The sequence below is a fragment of the Cervus canadensis genome, chromosome 28 (assembly GCF_019320065.1).
Source record: "Cervus canadensis isolate Bull #8, Minnesota chromosome 28, ASM1932006v1, whole genome shotgun sequence".
NCBI lineage: Eukaryota > Metazoa > Chordata > Mammalia > Artiodactyla > Cervidae > Cervus > Cervus canadensis.
In genome coordinates, this window is record NC_057413.1 from 49,783,077 (window position 1) to 49,807,379 (window position 24,303).

Consider the following 24,303-nt stretch of genomic DNA (forward strand, 5'->3'; position numbering starts at 1 on the left):
ACAAGACTTAACAAATAGAGACCTAAATCTGCAACTCCCTTTTTACAGAAACCAATGAAAAATCTATACACAGCGATGAAATTGGCATACAAATAAAAGAACTGTCAAGACATGTATCCCTAAAAATAAGCCTACAATAACTATTTTAAAGGCTGTGTGTGGTCTCACCCATATACTTTGGCAAGATGCACTTTCTCCAACCACAGCTAGATTCACCCGAATGCAGTGGCACTGGAGAGCCTCTGTCTCACCTGTCAAAGCTGAAGAACGTGGTTCCAAAGACCACCATGAGTCCATGGAGAAAAGCCACAGTGCTACAGCTGGTATTGATAAGCAGTCTCTACAGGAGAAAACACTTCAAACAATTAAGCAAATCATCCTTAACAGAGATACAGAGAGACAGACAATATACTAATGTTTAAATGGTGAGATGACAAATACCGTGGCGGGTCTGAAACAGTAGCCATTTACATAACTGGGAGTACTAAGAAAGAATCTTTCAAAACTAACACTGGTCTCTTCTGTTCTTCATAGTCTCTTCTGTTCTTTATCTCACACAATTTCTATACATTATTTACCAATTTGAAAACTCTCTATCTTCCCTTAAATATTTGAAAATCTCCCTCATAAAATCTCAAAATTCATCTAAATTACTAATGTACTAAATTCATCCAGATTACTAAAGTCTGACAGTTAAGAGCACAGGAAATTAAGACTTGAAACAGAAACTCTAGGGATATTAAAACCTGCTTTTCTTTTATGAAAGATATCTTTGTATCTTTTTCAATGACATTATACAATCAGTTTTTCTGCCTCAGACTAACCTCCCTTTAGTAAAGCATATAGACTGGCCAGGTAAGCTATAGGTAGGTTACAATAACTAAAAAGCAAGAAAAACAATTACTTTGGAAAGAAAATTGCCTCCAATGAACACTTCAAACCCCATGTCAAATCTGGCAATAAAAACCAATTTAAGATGCAAAGAAATATACCTGGATGGGTAAAGAGTTTAAATAAATATGATGAACATCTCATAATTTAACTTATTTTTCTTACTAGATGACAACATTCTCGAACCCTGTAAAATACTGCAATGATTCAATCAAAAAAGAAAGCGTGCCCTTTTGTGTCTTTTCCAGGAAAGTGAATATCCAAAAAGTTCTCCTTATAGGACAGTTTCACCTACAAGCAAGACCCATAGCACAAAGGCTCCAATGTGCTATGATGTCCCAGTTTCATTCACTATATTCTCTAAGTACAAAGGTTCCAAAAGATTAGTTTCACTTTTCCCTAGATATATTTAGTACGTTAACTAGTATCGCAGGGATATTATTTTTCTTTGGTTTTGTCAGTAGCATGTTTGATATAAATTTTATTAAGTGGTAGTATATGTAACATTGCATTGTGGGTAGGAGTTTCCTGCTTTACCCTAGCCACATCCTCAGCTGTCATATGAGCATGTTTCCCATATTTTCTGCAAGTTCTCGCCTTTTTTTCTCCTTGGAAAAGTGACAGCAATAGAAGATGAATTGTTTTAATAATTATAAGAAACATGAATTATTTATACAGTAACATTAAACAAGTATGGATCACTATGTACTTTGAAAAACTGTCCAAGGGAGAAAAAAGTAATCCTCACAATTAAAGTCCTAAATTTGTGTGAAATAATGTTAAAGTAAATTAACACAGAGGAAGGACTTAAAATTGTTAAAAGAAAGAAAATCTCTGCAATCAGATGCCAATACCACCTAACAAATGAGGTGTACTATATCAAGCTATAACGATAATTCGCCTTGAATGTTAGAAGCTGCAGACCTCCTACGTATTCATTAGTGAAGATTAATGTCAATATCGCCTACAAGGACCTTAAGAATCTACTTTGAGATTTCATAGAAATGTCAAAACAGAGAAAGAGAAACCAGAAAAGCCTAGAGGAGAAAGGGAAGAAAGTGGGAGGAGTGGAAACGGAAAGAAAAGGGGAGAGAGAGGGAGACAGAAGTTAACTACTTTCTCTTTAGGCATCCAATTTCCACATCATCTCACGGTCAGCCAGAAAGCTGCTTATACCAACCAAATGAAGTTGTTCAAACAATCATGGATATGGCAGTGTTTTGGGTTTTCATAAAACTAAAAGACACTGCAGAGGAAAACAAAGAGTACTCCCATTACAAAAAATATCACATTTTATACAATACATATATATACACACACCACATAAATGTTTTAAAGTACCACAAAATAATACCTTGTACATACATACAATAGCACATGTGTGTGCAGTTAACATGGATATATATCCCATTAAAATAAGAAAGTAGAATTGAATCTCTCATAATCATCATAATTTAAAATATTAATAAAATTATATGTATTTTACTAATATAAACATTTTTCAAAGCATCAATATAAGATCCAGTAAATTCTATATATGTCTCAACAGCTATACATTAAATCCAAAAAAACTGCCAAAAAAATTGCCACATACCACAGTGAAACAATAAATTAAGAAAATTCCCTGTTGAAACCTCATAATCAATGAGAACATTTTAAGCCAAAATAGGATTTCTACAATTTATACCACTCCTACATCAAACCTATTTTGCTTCTACTGTTCTCAACTAAAAGAAAAATAGAACAGCAACAAATAGACATTTAAAACAATTAAAAAAAAACACAGAAATGGGCACAAGACTGATAGTGATAAAATGACTGTATTATAATAGATCATTAATTCAGAAAATTTTAAAAATTATTCAAAAGGTAACAATGAAGCTATATGTAGTATTTAAAACATTACAGTGTTATATCATCTAACAATATACAATATAAAAAGTTCAACCAATGTTGACAAACTTATTAAACATAAGGTAATGGGGAACCAAAATTACTTTTGTGAAACTGTTTTCAAGTTCAAAGCTATATTTCATTTCCATGGCATTACAATACATAATTTATACAACAGACTTAAATTCATTACTTACTTCAACGTAATACTCATATATCCCCCGAAGAAATGAAGTTTTGAGGGTCTTTAAAAAACAGACAACAACAAAAAAAACCCTGTGGTTTTCATTTCTGATGTGAAGCATAATCAAGAGCTTTATCTGCAATGACTTTGCTGAGTCAGTCTCTCTTCATCATATGTGGTAAGCTATTTCTAATGAAACAAACTGTCAATTATCAAATGTGTACCCATTATCACTGTTGTTTTTAAATTTTTACCCCAAAGTAATATTTACTCCAAAGAAGACAGATTTTCAATTTAGAAAAAGAAAAAAATATATGGATGTGTTTTTGTGTGTGCAGATAATGAATACACAAACTTTAAAGCTCATGACTTCACTGTGTTCTCCAGTCAGAATGAGATGGGCCTCACCCAGAGCAGAAAGGTCATAGTCAACAATATCTACTAAGCTATTAAGCAGTAAGAGTGCTTTATTCTGACCTAAAAATTATGTGCAGAAGGGTTACCTGCAAAAGACAACAAGCAGTTAAGAGACACATAGATGTTAGAAATTATTCAAACACACACACAGTTAATTTAGAGGGTAAAAGTACACTTAATTAAAAAAAAATATATTTTAAGGGAGAAAACATTTAGCAAAAAGTTGGGGTTACAAGATGTAACAGAATCCTAACTGGAAAACTCAATCTGAAAAGAAAAAAGCATTTACCTATCAGACTACTACATTTTTTTAATTGCCTAATTCTGCACTATTGTATGAGCATATGGAATTAAGCTTGAAAACTCCACAAATTATTGGACAAAGCTCTCCTTTAACTTACTTTAGATATTAATTAGAGCTATGGATCCCACTGCACGCCTTATTTAAGAAAGAGAATCAACGAATGACTTTTCTTTTTGTACGAATAACAGCATGTTAAATGAAATCTTTTAGTTTTCAATGTAAAATCTGTTTACATACATGATGAGGCATGATAAACCTGTATTTTGAATAAAACACTAAAATGTATTTCTTTGATCACTGAAAGTTTATTATGGAAAAGTTCTAGACATTTGAATAATAAAGGATTAAAGTCATTTTCATGTCCTCCCAGCGTATTTTGGTGGAATTATTTTTTTCTAAGAAACTTACGAACACATTAGTACATTTATCTTTACCGAATATAAACCAAAAGCAGATATTGAAGTATGCTAGAATGACCACAGGAAGGGGCATTTTGGCTCTAATATCTTCCTTAGTATTTCCCAGCCCTACCCCATTATACACCCTGAATAATGTTGTGTAATTCACTGTCTCCGCCCACCCTCCCAGTCATTTACTTCATGCCACTCCTGGTTACTATCACACCAGGAAGAAGTCTAACATGCAAATTCAGAGTGGCGTGGATAAATGGCCAAAAAATGCCTAGAAAATTGGTCTGTTCAGCTTGATAATTTTTGTTGAAAAATACCCCATCGCTCTCAACTGATGAAAACAGGAAGCTCTATTCATAAATATGAAATTCTCTGCCTATGATATATAATCATCCTAATAAGAAAATGAGTTCTATACATACATGTCCAAAGGGGCAAAAAAGGAGATAGTTTCCCAAAGATGTTTCCAATTTTCTTCTGAATCAGAATTAGCAAATCGAGACGACTCACATACTCTGTGAGCATTATTCCTTACTACACACAGCATTTTGTAATTTATTTCAAAGCTTCTATTATAAACAAAAAATACAGCTTCTGTTAACCCACTCCGTTCTGAGCTCAGAAAAATCAATAACATTTAACAATCTAAGTTACAACATAAGAATTTTACTTTATATTTGTATAAGATTTGCTATCAAAGGCTCTGTTAAAGCTAATATCCAAAGAAACTATTTAAAGGATTATACAAAATGAGTATATTTCCTTGAAAAATAAAAAATTATTATAAGCATAAAGAAAAGTAAGATCCATCCAATAAACTATGCTATAATTCTTGCTATTCATTTTTATAAGATACTCAAACTAGCCATGAGATAAAGGTAAATATAATACAAAATGTATTAATTATATTTCATCTTTATTGTAGGAGCCGGCATCTAATATTGATCATACATAAACTAGACAGACATGATTTAATATTTGTAAAGGAATTCCCAGACTAACACTTTCATGACAGCCAATTACAGTCAAGCCCAGCAAGCAGTTTGCAACCAGACCTTTAAAAAGGTAAACTTTTTTACAATGAGTTACAGATTCACGAGTTTAAGAAGACAAGAAAAAGAAAAACAGAAGGACTCCAATCACCCAGCAAATATGAAGCAGACCCCAGAATGTGATACAGTCCAAAGATGTAAATTATTGTAAATCATCACTGTTGTTCAGGATTTCACACACCGCCTCTTGAGCCAATTTTGCTCACTTCTCCACAGACACAATAATGAACCAAATAAAAGAAGGAGGCACCAAAAATATAGGAGGGGGGGGATAGAAAAGAAAGCCCCCAACTGCAGAGCTCTGCTCCACAGACGCTTAACCTTACAGGAGTTTGGGCTCCTTCAGCATTTGTATTCTATCCAAATCCTCATGAGTCACAAAAATTAAAAAGCTATATCCTTCTGGATGCCAGGAAGGGCCTTACCACAAGCCTTTTGTCAGAGGGAGAGAGAGAAAGAAAGAGAGAGCATGAGCAAGGGGGGGAAGCCACAGTGGTAGGCAGTCCCACTTGACTGTGAGTACTGTGAGGTCACAAACCACATGATTCTGTCTCTCCAGTAATAGTGCTTGCAAAAAAAAGGAGTTTGAAAGCTTTTGCTTTTTTGGATTGTGTGAATGCTTCATTCGCCTCACAAACAACCACAGAACCACAAGTGCGGTGCAAACTTTCTCCAGGAGGACAGCAAGAAGTCTCTGGTTTTTAAATGGTTAATCTCCGCAGGTCCCTACCAGCCACCGAGACCAACAGAGTCAGTGAGTGCTCTCTAAACCACAGTCTATGCAGTAATAGTAGGTCCTTCCAATATTTGCTCATTCTCTTTTTTGTTTTGTTTCCTTGCTTTTCCCATGCTACCAGCTACATAATTTCTTGACAGAAAAAAAATAAATATCAAGTCTATGTACTGCAGGCATACTGTAAAACTAAAACAAGGTTTGGGTATGGTTTGTGTTTTCAGTTTAAGGCTGCAAGCAGAATTTACAACAGAGGGTACAAGTTCTATCTGAAAAAAAAGGAGGGACTATGGCATCAAACAGCCTCTTCAGCACAGTGACACCATGTCAGCAAAACTTCTTTTGGGGTAAGTGTTATCATATTTTAAAATCCTATCAGAGATGAACCTGTTAAACAGAAAGGTATGTTGCTCGGATAAACTTGCTAGCTTCGCCGGCTAACATTATATGAAAGGTCATAATGATGCTGTTTTGTTGCACTGAAAGCTGAAAAATGAAATTGCAGTACAAATGTGCTTCTGGCATCTGTAACTTATCTACTTCTCGGGCTAATGACTTGAAATAGAAAAAAATTAAATTATCTCACATTAGTCTAAATGTTTTCTAGGGTTATAGAAATGAGGTAGCTGAAACAGTAAAGCAAAGTTTAATATTCTCATTAACCCTCACTGAAATAAAATTAGACACTAAATTAGTCAAAGTATTGTGAAAAGTATTCATTCCGGCAGCTCCCAATATTTGAGCAAACTTTAAAAAGGAAGCAATTTTACAAAATAACAGACCACAGAAGTATCTTGACATTATACTCCAGCATGCAAAACAGAGAAAGAAACCTGCAGTATGACTAACATTTTAACCAGCTCAACTAAAAGATATCTATTTATAATTTTAAACTGCATCATAAGCTATCTGCACAAGCTTGTTTCTAAACAATTTTACAGAACTGAAGCATATACTCAACTGAAAAAAAATTATGATAAGTATGTAACAGCCATTTTTAAAAACTCTTTATAGTTGCCCAGGAATCCAAGATATTAAGAAGCTCACAGAAGTCTTCAAAAACTTACATGCAATCATAACTTTCTATATAATTTTCATTTACATCTATACACTATTATCCATATGTAGAACTTGTTATAAACACACAGCAAACATCGAAACGTCTAGGATTCTTTTAATCATATTCTTGAACCTACCAAGTGAGTTATCGGTTAGTCTCATAAAAAGGAAAATTCTGTAAGGATACTCTGCATGATTTAAAAGAGCCAGACCAATTAAGTCATCCTGGACTTTAAATAAAACAGGCATAATATGGTATTAATATTTAATTTCCAGTTAGTGTTGATACAAAAAGTAAACTACTTTAACATTCATCAGCTAAGATGGTATTATAGTAAAATAGCCAAACACTTACAAGATTTTCTTTATGATGTCCAGCATGTTCTATAAGACAAGTTTATAAAATTTTCTTTTATCCCTTAAAATAAATCATTTTGCTGTGTATACCTGTATTAACTTTGCTTTATAACTTACAACTAACGATTGGAGTTTCCTTTACTCCTCCTACTTCACACATTTTAACTGGCTACCAGAGGATCAGTCTTAGTTTCGGTCAAAGAGAAATAATTAAACCTGAAGGAGAAAAATGGTTTCTCTTGAAAGGGTGAGGAAATGTACTATGTATTTTACCAAAAAAATGTAAAACTGCTGCAGTGACTCCTCAACAAGTCTAAGTGGACCCCCTCAGTTATAGCACATCCAATACAATAATCACAGATTATTTTTTAATGTAATGGAAGGTAATAAGCGTTACTGTAAAAACTTCTGCATTAAGGAAGCAGAACATATACACAAGTAGACTGCATTAACAACTCTTATAATTACAGTTTCTATGTGGAAACTTTTGCTGTTCCTACTCAAGAAGAGGGGAAAAAATGCTTAAAACGATTGTTATATGGAGGGATAACTTGAAACAGGCACCTCAAGAAGTTACTCTTCACAATATTACTCTGCTTTAAAAATATAATGACTTTTCAAACCAGATTAGGAACACAAATTTCAAGCACTATTTCAGCATTAGATTTAAAGTTATTAATATAGTCACAAAAAATATGTTAAAATGTTCTTTATTCTATCATGTCAGGGAGTCTTACATTTCTGTAACATCCTTCATAACTATTTCTGCAGTAAAATTTACCAAAACTTGATCAAGTTAGAAACAAGGGAGAACAGTGAATTAGATAATCTTCTATCACACGTCATGCATGCTTATACATCATAACTTAAGTCTTCCTCTTCTGCAAAGTGGAATTTACCCCTTCCCGCACCCAAACAGTATTGGAGAGCCTGGATAGAGAACATAAAATGAACCCACTTCACCGGACTAATTACAGGTGGGTGGTGGACAGGAGGTACAGGGTATCATCACACTACAAACATTTCCCCCTTCCGGAATCTATCTGAAGTCTGAAACCTCACGTTAGGCTTTAATTTTTTACATAATTGATCACCAAAATAACCTAATGAAATGTCAAAAGTATGTACTCCAATTTTGTAAAATACTTTTAAAAGTTCAGGCTCTTCCTAGGTGAGGGACAAAGCTGACCAACTGCTTCACCTCAAAATAATGAGGGAAAAGAGTGTGAGTGAGTGTATGCGTGACTGTGTGAGAGTGTGTGTGTGTGTGTGTATGAATTTTCAATCTGTGCTACTCAAAATCTGTTCATTATTTATCATAAATGAAGTCTGTTAAAATAAATAGATGTAACTCATGGAGTATCTTACCATTAAAAACTTACTTATGAAAATATATCAGCTGACAGACAATTTCTACATAAAACTTCGCAACTGATCATAGTGCCCGACAGAACGTGATGTGTGAACACTGACTTCCAAAACAATACTTGTGGTTCATATCAATGATAGTGACTTTATAGTTTCAAGATTGAATAGAACAAAGTATCACAACTTGCTTCTAAAATAAGAGCGCTAAACTCCAAAATTCAGGGAGATGATTTAAAAAGAACATACTAACAAGACTGATGCAATTTCCAAAGGTACTTATGATGAATTATTTTACATAAGAGTAAATAACCATAATTTTACATGAAAAGTGGTAAAGATTTCACGTTTAAACATTATATTTTAGAATGTAAAAGATTTAAAAGAAATCACAGAAAAAAATTTTTGTTAGTCTATGTAAACCTCCTGATAGTCTTTAAATCACAAGAAAGCATGAAATACACATGGTTATATTATGATATATCCTAGTCATTTTAAAAGAAGAAAAAATTAATCTATTCAATTACACCCTTCAAGCTAATCACTGATAGTTTGACTTATTTAAATCAGTCATGCTAATGCTAAATTCAGTAAGATAGAAATGTTCCAGTTTGTTAAAAGAACACTGAAATATTTGATGGTTAAATAAACTGCAGAGGGGGGAAAAAACTCACTCATTGAAGGCAGTAAGATTTTATCAAACACACAGAATTAATCTTTATTGAATAGAACCATTCACAAATCAAAACTCACTGTACTTCAATACTTTCAAGCAGCGCTAATCAATTACAAACCTTTTCTAGTGCTTCAAAACTCATGTGCTTTCAATTTTATACACTGGTGGTCCTCAAGTACTGTATTGGGGCTGAGTTAAGACATTCTGTATCACAACTTTTTTTCCCCCAACAAATATTCATCTAGAGGGCTTTTTTTCCCTTCTCAAGAGCTGCTCACATGAAAACTGTGGTAATATTTTTATACTGTACTTCTTTGTTGAAGCAAAAGGTTAGGGGTTACCTAAATACCTCAACTGTATATACAAAAAAGGGAGAAGGTAAGTATTCATATAAAAAAATCCAATGGGACTGGATTATTTATTTTTGCATTTCCTATGATTAATGATGCAACCATGCATACTTGAAAACTAATGGCAAAACAGGGTAACATCTCAAACTCCTCTCCAAAGCATACAAATACCAACCTTCCATGCTGTTCTAACCTTTGTTCCAAGAAACTTAAATGGGACAACTCTAAGACAACAGTGAGGTCATACGAAGCTCCTCAAAAGAATTAAGATTGCAAATGCAATTAATTACCTAAGGAAAGTCTTTAGAGATAATTTTACATTAAGTTTCACTGGAACAGTCTACCTCTACACTGTGTCTCTGTAAAAATAATATACATATGATCAAACAGGCAAATACCTTCAATATGAAAAAATCCTTCCCATGAACAAAAAACTATAATATGATTAAAGCATAACTATTTTTCCTAGCTATTTGCCATACAAAACTTATTAGTAAATGGGTGCTAGCAAAATCTACGCTAATTTACACAGTCTTCCTATGAGGTAACCAAAATGCACTATCTTTATCTCCTACACCAGTGAACTCGACTGAATAGAAATTTTTATCCAAAAAAAAAAGAAGCCTGTCATTAGTCTCCCATAATAAGGATAACAATGAACTCCATACTCAAGTATTTTCTAATGAGCAAAATACTTTAAGTTGTCTAAAGTACATGGAAATGCTTCAAGAAATATGAAACACTTAGTTTTAAAACAAATTTTCAGAGAAGGAAGTTTCACATAATGAAAATATACACCTTGATACAATCTATTGCCATTTCAAAGTTTATGGAATTCAGTCAATATGTATTCTGTTTAATGTGTTACAATTCAAAAAATAATGGGGAAATTCTATACCTTATTCAAAGGCAGCCTCCTTACAATTTTAACTACAGCTGACCACAAGCTTTTGTCCATTTAACAGCAAGCACACATACATTTCCACATAATTTTTAAAGATCTGTATAGCAACTGAGATTAAATGCTCTTTTATTACATTGTATACGAAAATCTTCATCTTATGTTGAATTCTTCGGAATTTCTCTCCTTTATATTATTTACTAAAGACGTAGGATTCAACTTTGGTACAGTGCTGAATGTAAGCAACACTATATCAATCATTTCGGGTGTTTACTGTTGTTGTTGAACAGGATGTTAACTCTGAGGTGTATTTTTTCATAAATATGCTGTCTTACATAAATAAAAACCTCATCATTCATCAGGATATCTAAGATAACTCAAAAGGTGCTGTAGAATTGAGTTCTACACAAGCATTTAATGCATGCAGTGAAAAAACTTCATTATTTATACATCTCCTATAAAGACTCCATGTTCTTGTTACTACTCATAAGTCCAACATCCAACACGCAGTTCAGGACTAAAAATCATACCACGTGTGACTTTAGCTCTAAGTGATTTTCAATTTTCCAATCAACTGCCCACAAAACAAGGATTTCTGCACTATATACACATTAAGTGAATGCAATTTTAATGATATTTAAGATACTTTAAAATTAGATGTAGTGATGTCAGAAAAGTTAACAAGCTGCATTATTCCCAGACGTGTACTTAAGATTATGGTGGCCATTAGTTTCAAGTCTGTTATCTGCATGACTTCTATTACCATCCCTTAAGAAATTATACGTGAGAGTTACATTAGAGAAGTGACAGTCCTAACAAGGTACATCTAAATAGCCTGTGCAAGACCAATAACTTTTACCACAAAACCAAATAATTTTACTTTACTTTTCAATTTTTATTATCAGTGCTATCTACTGAAATTATTATACCCTCACTTATAAAAATATATCTATGTAAAAAACTTAAAAGTTAAAAACTCAAAATTTCAATACACATTTACAGGTTTGTGAAAATTATATGACCCACGAGTGTGCCAAACTTTGTTTATACACTCCTTATTGTTAGATATGCCTTGCAGTCAAATATCTAGCAACTAAATCCACTGTATGGTTTGGTAAAAGCACAAGCTAAAAAAAGGAAATAAAGGAAAAATACTAGCCAAATTACAATAATAGTAAGGTTTAAAAAATGCATATCCACTCTTTCTTTAGAAAAATTCTAATAATGATGTTGCAGTATTCCACAGAATTTTCCATTGATATGGACATATTTTTATATAGAGGTATGTATTTGCCACATATATACAACTTCAATTTCTTCCAATTATGAAAATTTTAATATGTAGTATATGAATTTGCCTGAGTATAGGCATGCATATACATAAGTGACTAGAGAAACTTGGGATAATAACTGTAAACCAGGAAGAAAATAATTATAGTTAGTTGAGGTATGGTTTGAAGTTCATTTGGAAAGATAATCAATTACTTTTTGCATGTACACTAACAGAGAAATGTTAATCTGTAAAACCAACAATAGAGATTAGGCCATCTATTAGGCAATACAAGATTAAAACACACTTGTGAAACACAAGGATGTTATTTTCCAGTTATAAATTTACATTAAAAACTGGTATTAGTTAAACAAATTATTATATTTCACAAGGGAAAGTATGAAATGCAATTAATCTGTTAACAAATACCCGTTTATATACATCATATCAAAGAACAATTCTGGTCTGGTACTAAACAGGTGTATTTTCTACATATTTACTCATTGACAATATAATCGAGGTAAACAATTTGGCACTATATTAATTTGGTTATTTTGATAGTAATAATTATAATTAATTTTATGTCTAACTTTTCTACTGAAGTTCCCAATTTAAACTTCAAATTTCCAAGATAATCTTCAAGTGAAAAGGTATCATCACTTCTACCAAATGATTAAAAACTACTTAAATGGCTCTAAATAAAGTGAATTCACTCACTAAGAAACTGGAAAAAAAAAAGGGCTGTATTTTACAATTAATATTTTTTATCCCACTAGTTTTACTGTATTAGCGTAATCTGATCCCAGAATTAGACACAAGGGTATCCAAAAGTTACAGAGTGCATGTTCCTTTTAATCAATAAAAATTTTATTGTAAAGATTTTTTGCAAATAAACCTCAAAGAAACCCTATTTTTTGAAAAGTGATTTCTCACTTTATTTTATAAATTTCTATCAGATTACTAGCACAGAAAGAAAAGTTCTTTATGCTAAGAATCTACATTATTACCAATCACTGTGATTTCCATAAAACATATAAATGTAAAACTATACAAGCACTTCTTATAAGGACCTTAACACCCAATTAAAAAATAATAAGACATCATAAGAAGATGTCTACGAGAAATCTCCATTAAGGCAGTAGCATCCAAAATCAGGCAAGATAGCTGGTTACAAAAGGTAATCTAGCAAGATTAATTTTTACTTCTCATGAAATTTGTAAAGCTTTTCAGGTAATTCAGCTTTTGACAAAATGCAGAAAAAATTGGTACTGCTCTTACAGAGTTCAACACAAAAATAAAAAGATTTAAGAAGGGAATCCATAAAACAGATATACTGACAAAGACAGTACACTACAGAACATCTGTAAAGCAATATAAACATGAAAGTCAATGTAATCCAAACCTTTGATCACTAATCCAACCTACTCTCCATAGTAGAAACTCCTCTTTCTCGTATTCTTAAAACTCCAGTGTTCACACAGAATTCTTTACATTCCCTCAGTTAAAACTAAACACACATAATATGTTCTCTATTTTAGGAGGAAAACGTATAACCTTTTTAAAACTTTTTACCACAAGTATCCACCTTATTTTTAAAATGCTATTATCTAACCTAGATATAGATAATCAGTATTGTCAGAAGATCATCACTCTTAATTTAACAATAAAGATGTAACAATATATTTCCCTTATAATATGTGCGAGCGGATTGCAGAATATTTTAGTGTACCAATAGGACCAAAGAAAACACCTAGGGAGATTTTTAAAAAGTTATCATACACAAGTATCTAGAGAGAAAATTGAGTCATGTGATTATTAGCTTACTTTATTTTCATAAATATTCTTATTTTTAATATGATAAATCCAAATATATCAAGAGATACAATAACTATCTTTAAGAGAGCAAAATATTTGGCTTAAATTGCTAAATTACTTCAGTATTAAGTGGCTAACCATTCTATATAAGTTTATATACATAAAAAAATTTTTACTGAGACACATTCAAACTATTTTCTTAGCTACGAAATGAAATCATGTGTTCCAACAAATAACAGTATTTTCGATAAAGTAGTTATGCACAAAGTAAATATATGTTACATGTACAAGATTAGAAATTTTGAATAATGAAACTACATTAATATCTGTAACTCAAATTCTCCACTTTGATTTAAACTTTATTCTGCCAAACACATGGTCAATTCATTACGCTTCCATGATCAGAAAACATCCAATATCCTGAATGCTGTTTTAAAGGAAACTTTTAGAAAAATTACCGTATTATTATAAGCTGACAGGTAGTTTTTGAAAAGGAGCTGTGAAAAGAGTATGATCTGAAAACTTACATATGAACTTAAAACTTACACACTCAAACATGAAATGAACAAGAAAGCAGGAAGCAAACGCATAAAATAAAACCCTAGCAACAATACCACACTAAGAAGTCAACAGTGAGCAAAGGAGAAGCACATACGCTTTTTAAAGTAAATGCTCAAATGTAAGCTTGCCTTCTGAACTGCTCACATGAACAGATAACATCCCAGTGACTACGGAATTTTCTTCTAAACTGGCAAGACTAAAAAGAATCACATCTCGTTCCTAATTTTGCAATTATAATGTGCGAATCTTTCTTTACTCATAAGACTACCATTTATTCTAAACTGGCTGGAAAGGCTCTCCCATTGCATTTTTCCTGTACGTACCTCTTCCTTATCAATTATGGTGTATCTTCAGCATTCGGAGAAGAGGGAAAAAAAAAAAAAAAACGCTTCGAACTTGGAGTTTAAAACATATCATTAAATCAATATTCACAGGGCTACTCTAAAAATATTCATTTCTAGAAGGTCAGAAAATCTTGCTTTTTTTAAGCTGATGCATCTACACATAGAAAGCAACTTTTAGTAAGTTCTTTTGCTACGCCATAATGATCTGCTCCAGAAACTCAAGGGTACCTAAAACAACGGGCTACCTGTTCTAGCCATGCTTAGGAATGTGTCCAAATCATTTTTATTGATTTAACCTTTATAGGAATGCTACATATCCTCAGAGAAAAACATTTTGAATGTATTTATAATATGATACACTTCTGAGAAACCAAGAAAAAGAAAGCTAAAAACAAATCTAGATACTCCTCCACCCTTGGTTGTTATGGGTTTATTTTTGTTTACTTTAAACACTATCAACGGACCTAAATATTACATAATTTTATTTAGGAAAACTTACTTTGGCACCCCTGTAAGTAGAAATAAAAATTTATTTTGGAAAAAAAGAGTGCATTTAAATAAATTCTAACTTTAAGAAATAAAATGCCTGACGACAATGATGTCACATCTACAAATTTTAACAGATTCTAAATACACCTTTTATACTCGAGTTTCACATTAATCATGGAACCTACAAACATATCAAACTTAAAGAATTTAGTCCTTATTGAATAAGCTAGGTTGTACTCTAGTTTACATTCTGAGAGTTTACAGAGAAAGTTCTGTATTGCCTATCTCTCTAGCTTTCTGCAAGTAGTATTTTATTAATGGCTTCAGCAGCTAATGCCTGCATTAGTTATGTTTGCCAAATAATAATTCACAATATTATGCTTCCTCACATTATGGTTCATCATTCGTTAACTTGAACCTCACCTCTAAAGGAGTTATACTTTCACTGCAAACTGTTCTCTTAAAAAGGCAAACAACTTTTGAGCATTTCCAGATGTAGCACTCAAAAAAGAAAAAAAAAGAAAAAGAAAAATCATAGGCAAATTCTCAAAGAATTCTAAAATTATTAACAGAACTCCAGTAAAACTGAAGTTACTACTTATTACTTCAATGATCATCCATAAGTATAAGAGTTGAATATACTCCTTATCAAATTAAGAAACTTATGATAGAGAACTAATGATTTCAAATAGCTGCCAGTAGATAAAATAAGCACAGTTCAGTTTGAGACAAGATTCAACTGAACTGGAATTTCTGAAACTCTGACAATCACTGAACAAGCAAGAATAAAATCATAATGTTATCTTTTTCCAACAGTGAACGGATTTTTTGTGGATAATGTAAATTTGGGTTTGGCTACACTACTTTCATTGTGATTATTTTTATGAAACATTCAAGCATGCATAAGATTATGCTAAACTAAAATTAAAATAATTTATATGCAGTCTACTTCTCTGGAGCAGGGCTGGAAGAGAGTGAGGCAAGCAGGCAGGCGCCCGGGGTTCAGAATTTTAGGAGATCCTAACGCACAGCCCTGGAATGAGTGCTTCCTCAAACACTGCGCCCTGGGCACAGTGCTTGCCTCACTCTAAGCCCAGGGCTACTCTGGAGCCACACAAGCGTAAACCATTTCATGAGATATGTTCTAAGCAAGGTGTCATAAACAGAAATTTGGTAATATAAGAGTAATAAAATTATAAAGAAGATTCTATCTTTATCTGATTTACATGTTTCTAAAAAAAGAAAAAAGGAACCACTCCAACTTAAATGTAAATACTTTTCTGGTGATCATATTATAATGAGTAGTTACAGTTCTGAGATGGCATAAATTTTCTTCAAAGGAGACTTGTATTTGACGTAAAAACCTTTCAAAGTAAACTGCCTTATTGCTTAATTAAAAAAAAAAAAAAAAGGCTAAGTATGTTCCATTACTGAGTTCATAGTGCTACACTTGAGTTGTTGCAGGCCAGTGACACCCAGATCTGACTGATCAACAGAATCACTTGAGGAACAGGTCTTAGGAAGGGGAGGGGGGAAGAGAGGGTCTTGGGAAATTTTTTTAAGCCAAGCTTCCAGGTAAATTAGCCAAGTTTGGGAGTCAACAGTCAACTTAGAATAAGCTTAAGACACAAATAAGTTATTAAGACAAGTGGTACGTATATAAATTTCCAAACTATCTCCCCTATAAACATTTGTAAAGTGTATTTCACAAATCAGATAACATTCAAATTTCAGTTTGTTACTTTCCTCCCTTTCCTTCAAGTAGAGATGTTAGTCAACACTGATGTGTCCAAGTAACATCAAAAAGGAAAATGAAGTCAGAGGCACAGACAATTCAATGAGATGAATTCAGCCCCCCAAATTAATATTTTTTTATTCTAGGTTTAAATAAATACTCTAAGTATATAATTTCAATCTATTGTGAAAATCTAATATTTTAAACTTTAAATTCATTTAAGTTCAAAGTAACATATTTTAAGAAAATGTATGTGCCCAACATACCTTCCTGATTTTTAACTGAAACTCTATTTTGTTTTTATGTTAGCTTTTCGTTCTTGAATGATTATTGTGCAGGGCACTACGCTAGACCCTTTATAAACATTATTTCCTTTAATTCTCTCAACTCTCTTATATAAGATGGGCATTATAATTATTTACAGATGAGGAAACAGAAAATGAGGTAATAAAATCTGCCCAAGGACACACTATTGAAGAGCTGGGTTTCAGACCCAAGCTTCTCACTCTTAATTACCACCTTAAGTAAGGTGTTATTAAGTGTCATTCACAACCTTAATGAAGTCAATTCATAATCCCCAGTTTCATCTGTAAAGGTGTTACTTCTCGGTAACATGAAGTTTTATTAAAGTGACAAAATACAAAGAGAGAATCTTTGCATCTCTGAAGTTTCCCAAAGTGTAACTTTTAGTAATACTGATCAATGAGGATCAGAAAGATTAAGAACAAATAAAACTGAGGAGGATACCAAGTGATAAGGTTAGGTCAGGTTTAATCAGAAGATGAAAATTCCAAGGCAATAAAGAACTCTTAACCTATCATTAGAATCAATAATCTTATTTAATGTCCATACCACACAGTATATACTTCACATGATATGAACATACCATTTTAGGAGTTAAAAATTAAGCTGTTAAATTGAACATAAGGAATTTACAATCTTTCTTCTTTATAAAATTTAAACAATAATCATTTTAATCACAGGCTTGGGCGTCTGGTCAGATCTGGAGTCAAATCCTAGTTCCTGTAACTATCCACAACATTCCCTTTACCAGACCTCACTGTCCTACCTAAAAAGGCCTATATGGCCACACTTAGGCTAAGTGACCAAGGTAACTTTAATTTCTAAGTCTTAATGTCTAACCGTAATTTCTTAAACTCTTCCTTGATCTCTTACTTGAATCTTTGATGCTTCCAAACATCCACTCATAGGGTACATTTTTCTTTACCTACCAAACAGATTATGTACATGATTCTAGGAAGTAAATCTTTTGACATGCACTGTTCATCCCAATTACGTCCACAACCATTTCTCCGTTATTATTTAAGACAAAAAAATCTTAGAGAAGCCACAAGAGAGCTTTAGCTGGTTTTTTTTTCTGGCAAGAGGGTAGGAATAAAGCTGTGAGACTACATTTCTCAATCTATATGGCTCCACTGAGAAAAGATGCATTGACCAGAAGCCATAGGTGATGACAGGTAGATGAGACATTTTTGAGAATAACAAACTAAGAAGAGAAAGCTGTTTGAGCATCTACAAACATCAAGAGACTTCTCCAATCTTCTGCAAACCAACAACTTCAGAAAGCCTAAATAAGACACAAATCACTTAGCAAAATTAAATAAACACATGCAAGTATAAAATCATAGATACCACATTAAAAAGGAAACATGCAAACTGGTACCTTATCTCGCAATGGTGCCAAGAAGTTAAAAAAAAAATTTTTTTAGTTAGAAATAAAAGCTAACAGGGTCAGGTAACTTTATTGACTTTAAACTGCACAAGTATTCACACTGATTTCATCAAAGTCAATAAAAAGATGTAAGAAAAGACAAAAGGTTTTATGTGCAGTCAAAATAGTCAACCAAGGAAGCAAAGGAGAATGAATTGAAGAATTACATGGTGATTTAGTCATTATTAACTAGTAGAAAGAAATCGAGCCTGGATGTGAAAAACACAGGCAAGTTAAAGAGATAACACAAAGAAACCAGCAGAATTTGGCAGCAATTATTGGGAGGGGTGAAGAATAAGGACAATTTGACTGTAGCTGGAGAGAGGGTGAACTTGTCAATGATTAAGAGAAAAAATGGCAAAGGGTAAATTAGAGTGTCGCTATGTCATTATTAAAGTTGCAGTTGGTAGGAAAAAAATAGGTGTACACAACACAATTCCAATTTTAAAAAATTATATATGGGTGTGCAAGTGTATCAGAGGAACTCAAAACTATGTTTAGATAACAGAATTATGAAAAACTTTGTTTTTTATACTTGCCAATATTTTTCCACTAAAAAATGAATAAATATTATCATTTTTAAAATTTAGTTGACAGTATGCTTTAATGTTTAAAAAGCTTATTTTCCTGAACCCACAGAACAAATTCGCTACTGGGAACAATGCTGGGTTGGGTTTTTTTTCATCCCATACTCAAGCTGTAAGAAATGAAGTACATTCCCACAATTTAAAACTCTTTTTTATGTGCAAAAATCAGTTTTACAAAAACAACAGAATCTCATGGAAACATGACAGATTTAGCAAAGGTTCTGATATCTTTTAACTTTAAATCCCAGTCACACCAATTACAAAACCATGAGCAAGCTACTTAAGCTCCCTGTGCCTCAATCTCTTCATCCTAAAAATATTACCACCTACCTTGAACGTTTTCTGTGAAAAGTAAGACAACACATGGAAAGTACCTACAGCCAATCAGAAAAAAAAAATCACTGCAGTTATTACACATAATCAACTTTCCAATTCTTAAATCCTCTTCAAAGTCTAAACCTGACTACTCAGTCCAAAGGGGTGGGCTGAGGGGAGGGAAGGGAGACTCAAGAGGGAGGTGACAAATGTATAATTATGGCTGATTTGTGTTGCTGTATGGTAGAAACCAACACAACACTTATGTAAAGCAATTTTCCCCCACTTAAAAATTTTTTTAAATTTTTTAATAAATAAATTTGACTACTCAAGAGTGTGGTCCACAGATCAGCAGCATCAGCATATATAAATATGCAGAACCTCAGGCCTCCATCTTCTGAATCAGAACCTGTATTTTCACAAGATCCCCGGAAAACACAGAATGTGACAAGCCCCATTCAAAATAACATTCAATGAAGGTGTTACCAGCTCCCTGAAGTTGTCCACTCCATTTCTGTTCCACAGTTTGTCTGATACCGAGCGAAGAGCACCTCCTTGTTCACTCCTAATTACTAATTCTGAGAGACTTGCAAGAAACTGACAGAAAGACTAATCATTTCCACTTGTAAACATAACTTTTCAAACCTAAAGATAACTCTCACGTTCACCCCTCAATTAATCCACCTTGCCTGAACATGAAAGTGGATCCGTGGTACATAACTCTCTCTTGTAAAACAAGGTCTTTAAGAATGCGACAAATTCAAATTGTTTAATAACTCAATAATTACACTGTATAAATGATTAAGCTGCACAACTGTATTAACTAGATACCAGGTTGAATTTACCCATGTTGTACAAGAAGTATCCCCACAAACTTCTCAGTTCCTTACTGAAGGTTAAAAACACTATCTGGCCTGTGTTCCTGAGATGGCTCCCCAGCAGCCCTGACTGCGCAGAGCTCGTGAGGCAAGACGGCTGCTGAGGGCAACCGCTGGCTTCGAGTACTCATCTGCTAGGCAGCTCCTCAATCAGGTCTTTAAGAACCCATTATAAAAGCTCAGAGGCCTCAAACTGACAGGGCTTCAGACTCTCATTTTGAAAACTAATTACTCTCTTTGATATTTTTATACTAATATTTACTGTTAAGTATTTTAAAATTGCAGGTGCCCAGTCATGTCTTTTTTCCATTTCCAATCAGCTGGATGAAACAGGCAATACAGAAGACAACTGAGTATGTGAAAAATTGTCAGATGAGATAGCAATTCAGGTTCCTCAATTTAGAGAAATAAAAGGCAGTAGGAAGTAGACATGACAAAGAAAAAGTACATCTACAAGGTTTGGAGCATCTCCTAGATTCAGTAGTACACTAACAGGAGTTAGACTATTACAGAGTTCCTAGAAATTCATCCTCTCTGAAGGATTTCCTAGGCTGCTCTGAAGAGAATTTTCAACTCTTTTATTTCTTATACAGTTGAGAACTCCCTCAGTGACTCAGACTCAATTTCCCCTTACCTATATACTTATTCTTACTCTCCACCCTTAGAAAGGACATGCCCTTAGCTGCCCATTCGGGTACTGTTTATTTCTTTTTGTTCGATCTGAATTCTCTTTTCATTCATGTCCACCATGTGGATGTGCACTGGTTCAGATTTCAAGCTACCAGTGGAAGGTCCATGTGTGTACATAAACTACCTAAAGTGGTTAATACTTAGGCTGGGCACACCAATAGTGATAGAGCCCACAAAGAGATATGCTTACCACACATTTAAAATCCATTAAAAATTAAGAACAGACAAAAGCATGTCAACTTTTCAGGTAAGGAAGTTGTATAAGATTCAGCCTTTTACTCTTGGCTGGAAAGAGAGAAAAGAAACCTGCATACAAAAGGTGAATTGGCCTTAAAGACAACAAGAGGAATATATCGGGTGAATGGAGCAAGGAAGCTCATTTAAGAAATGAAGAATGTAATGAGCTAGACAAGGGAGACAATAAAACAAGTGCAAGTTGAGAATTTTTAAATTTGAAGTGTAAGGGACTGTTTGTAAGCAGGGTAGTTTAGCAGTTGCCATATACTATTCTCTAAAGCAGGCTTCATTCTTATGAGGCTCAGAACATCTCCACTGAACCTAACTGAATCAAAATCAAACAGATCAATGCTAATAAGAGGGCAGTATATTAAAATGTTCCTCATGACCAGTTATCTACTTCTTCAGCACACCTGAATATCTAATAGGTAGCCCCACAAAGGAAACAAACTTAAAAATACAAAGCATGGAAAAAAAAAAAATACAAAGCATGACAGTCAGCCAGGATATCAGAAATTCATAGTGAAAAATTAATTACAGTCAGAGGACATAGTCTTAATAAATTTTTCCTTTTGATTTTTTTACAGGATTCCGTTTTCCTGTTTTTTTCTTAAGCTTCCAAACTCACCCCCAATTTTTCTAGTGCGATAGGATTTTTAAAGGACTAAGCTGCAAATGTAAAATCTATTTACATAGTCATAATGATATTAAACAAAACAGTTTTTCAAAGTTTCAGTTTCATCACTTATCATACTGAACTGTATATGGCTTTTCCAAACTCTCTATGGCTTTTCCAAATTCTGTGTCTGCCATATTTATTACATTCTGGAGAGAAGATTATTTTTAACAGTACTTCCTGGCTAGCAGAAGGCTATTCACAGCAGACATGGTAGAAGGCATTTTTTCCCACTGAGACCCTGCATAACCACAATCCTTCTCAATTCTGGTCTTTAGGGAGCCACTAATAAACAATAGGAATCTGTGCAAGCTTTTTCACCATTCCATGCCTGAAGGTTTATCCTTCCATTTAAAATTCAATTTCTTCGTCCTAACTTTCAGCTAACTATGCTCATTTCTGCTGAATCCTGACATCTATCTTTTTGAGTTTTTCCTTCTGCAGCCCTAGATGTATATTTTAAGAAGGCACTAACAGAGGGCAATGATTAAGTAGAAAAAGTAATGAAAAAAGACAAGCAGATGGAAGAACTTAATTCTAGAGCATTCTACTCTCCTGCATGGCTTTAAGAAAACTAACCACCTCCTCATGCCTTAGTTTCCCCATCTGCGAAATAAGAGGAAAAATCCATCTTACCTGCCCCGCCCTCCATGGATGTTTTGAGATTTAAATGAAAATAAATATATCAAAGCTAAAAAAAAATCTCAAGAATATCTTATGAAATCACTATAATTTAGTACTATTAAAAAAAGATAAAGTCAAACCTGAATATGCAAAAGAAAAAAAAAAAATATATATATATATATATATGCTTGTGCCTTTAAATGGCAATAGAGGATGTATTAGAGGGGGCTTAATAGAGGATACAGGAGATATAACAGAGAGGTTATATCCAGGTTGGCCAGTTTTTTTGTTTTGTTTTGTTTTTTACCAAAGAATTAAACTTTAAAACTTTCAGCAAACCAAGCAGTTTTGAAGACTAAATTTTGTGATATAACATTCATTAAAAATTATCTCAAAGTTACTCTGTCTATACTCAGTGGGTCTCCTCTCTTTTACAATATAACCCATCAATAAAATATACATGAAATGACTACCATTGTACATTTGTTTATAAATTATACACATATAACCTATTATTTACCTTATAAATTAGTCACAAAAAGAGAAAACTTAAGACATGAAAAAAATATATAAATGGAAGTCTCTTAATAATTTTTCCCTGAACACTACTTTAGATATCACTGCTGTAAGTCAGTAGTTTCAAACTTCTTTAAGCTATGGACCTCTCTGTTCCAACATCAGATTTTAAAATGCAAACCCAATCTATGAGACAAATAAAGGCAGAGCTACTCTGACTAAAGTGGGAATAAGGGAAAGGAACCTGGAGGTCCATGATGAAACATCTACAGTTCCAGAAAGCACAATTTGAAACAAGTAATCTTGAGATCAGACTTTCCATTAGCCTCTTTAAAAATAAATAAATATGCTTTTACTTAATAGTGCTGTTTTCCTTAGCTGGACATCAAAGACGTTATGAAGAATCAACTGGATACTCAATATTATATTTACTGCCAGTATCCAGTTAAGAATATTGTCGACTACATGATAAAGTAAGTGTCCCCACAGGTCTCCAAGGAAGAAAATTCTCTCAGGTCTCAATACCAATAAACATTAAACTCCAAATAACTGCTATGTGTTATATCATGGACTGTGAATCTAGTTTCTTTTGAGACGGTATAGTACACTAACGTTATGCTTTCCTATTTTCTAGGCAGCTTAACAGTAAAACTTTTGCCCCAACTCAGCAAACAGAGAGGGACTTGATTATATATATCTCACTGCATTTTTACCACCGGTACTAATTTTGCATCTCTTCTCCGTTTAGGTTTAATCTTGATTCTCGTTTCTTCTATCCTATTCTATTATAAACAATTATGACAAACTCCTCTAATTGTTTTGGGATCAGCTAAGATACACATGATAAAATTCAACACTCAAACTTGCCAGCTGGCACCATCCGTTTCTAATTCCTGCAGAACAAAAACCCTGGAATTATCTTTGGTATCTAATGCACTAATTCCATCAGCCCTCAATACCTACAATCTAGCCTCTGCATTATCACTTAAAATCACATCCTATTCTTCAATCCACAGCCATTACCACTCAATTATACTATTCCAATGCTATTTCCATCATGCTGTTTTCCTTCCTCATAGTGTTCTCTACTATCCTCATTGCCACCCTCTCTCCAGATTTCCACAATGCCAAACGTTAGCCATCCTTGAAGACAGAGCACAAATGACATTATTTTAACAAACTCCAAATTGAAAATCCCCTTGACCTACCTCTGTATTCCCAAACTCTAGCATAGCTGTCATT

The 24,303-nt window shown here is 33.3% G+C and overlaps 2 protein-coding genes across 7 annotated transcripts in view; one reads left to right on the forward strand and one right to left on the reverse strand.

Annotated features, from left to right (window-relative positions):
• SUPT3H (SPT3 homolog, SAGA and STAGA complex component) overlaps positions 1-24,303 on the reverse strand; it is a 347,771-nt gene that overhangs the window by 296,764 nt on the left and 26,704 nt on the right. Inside the window, exon 1 of one of the 5 annotated variants that reach the window (XM_043449968.1) lies at positions 7,299-7,697. The exons of 2 other annotated variants lie outside the window; for them this stretch is intronic. In XM_043449968.1, coding sequence (XP_043305903.1) covers positions 7,299-7,324 — 26 coding nt within the window. In that variant the 5' untranslated portion in view covers positions 7,325-7,697. Of the gene's footprint in view, positions 1-251; positions 2,314-2,981; positions 3,524-7,298; positions 7,698-24,303 lie in introns of those variants that run through there. 2 more of the 5 variants (XM_043449969.1, XM_043449967.1) reach the window with 2 other exon arrangements.
• RUNX2 (RUNX family transcription factor 2) overlaps positions 5,948-24,303 on the forward strand; it is a 232,936-nt gene continuing 214,580 nt past the window's right edge. Inside the window, exon 1 of one of the 2 annotated variants that reach the window (XM_043449963.1) lies at positions 5,948-6,231. In XM_043449963.1, coding sequence (XP_043305898.1) covers positions 6,174-6,231 — 58 coding nt within the window. In that variant the 5' untranslated portion in view covers positions 5,948-6,173. The remainder of the gene's footprint in view (positions 6,232-24,303) is intronic. The other variant, XM_043449962.1, reaches the window with a different exon arrangement.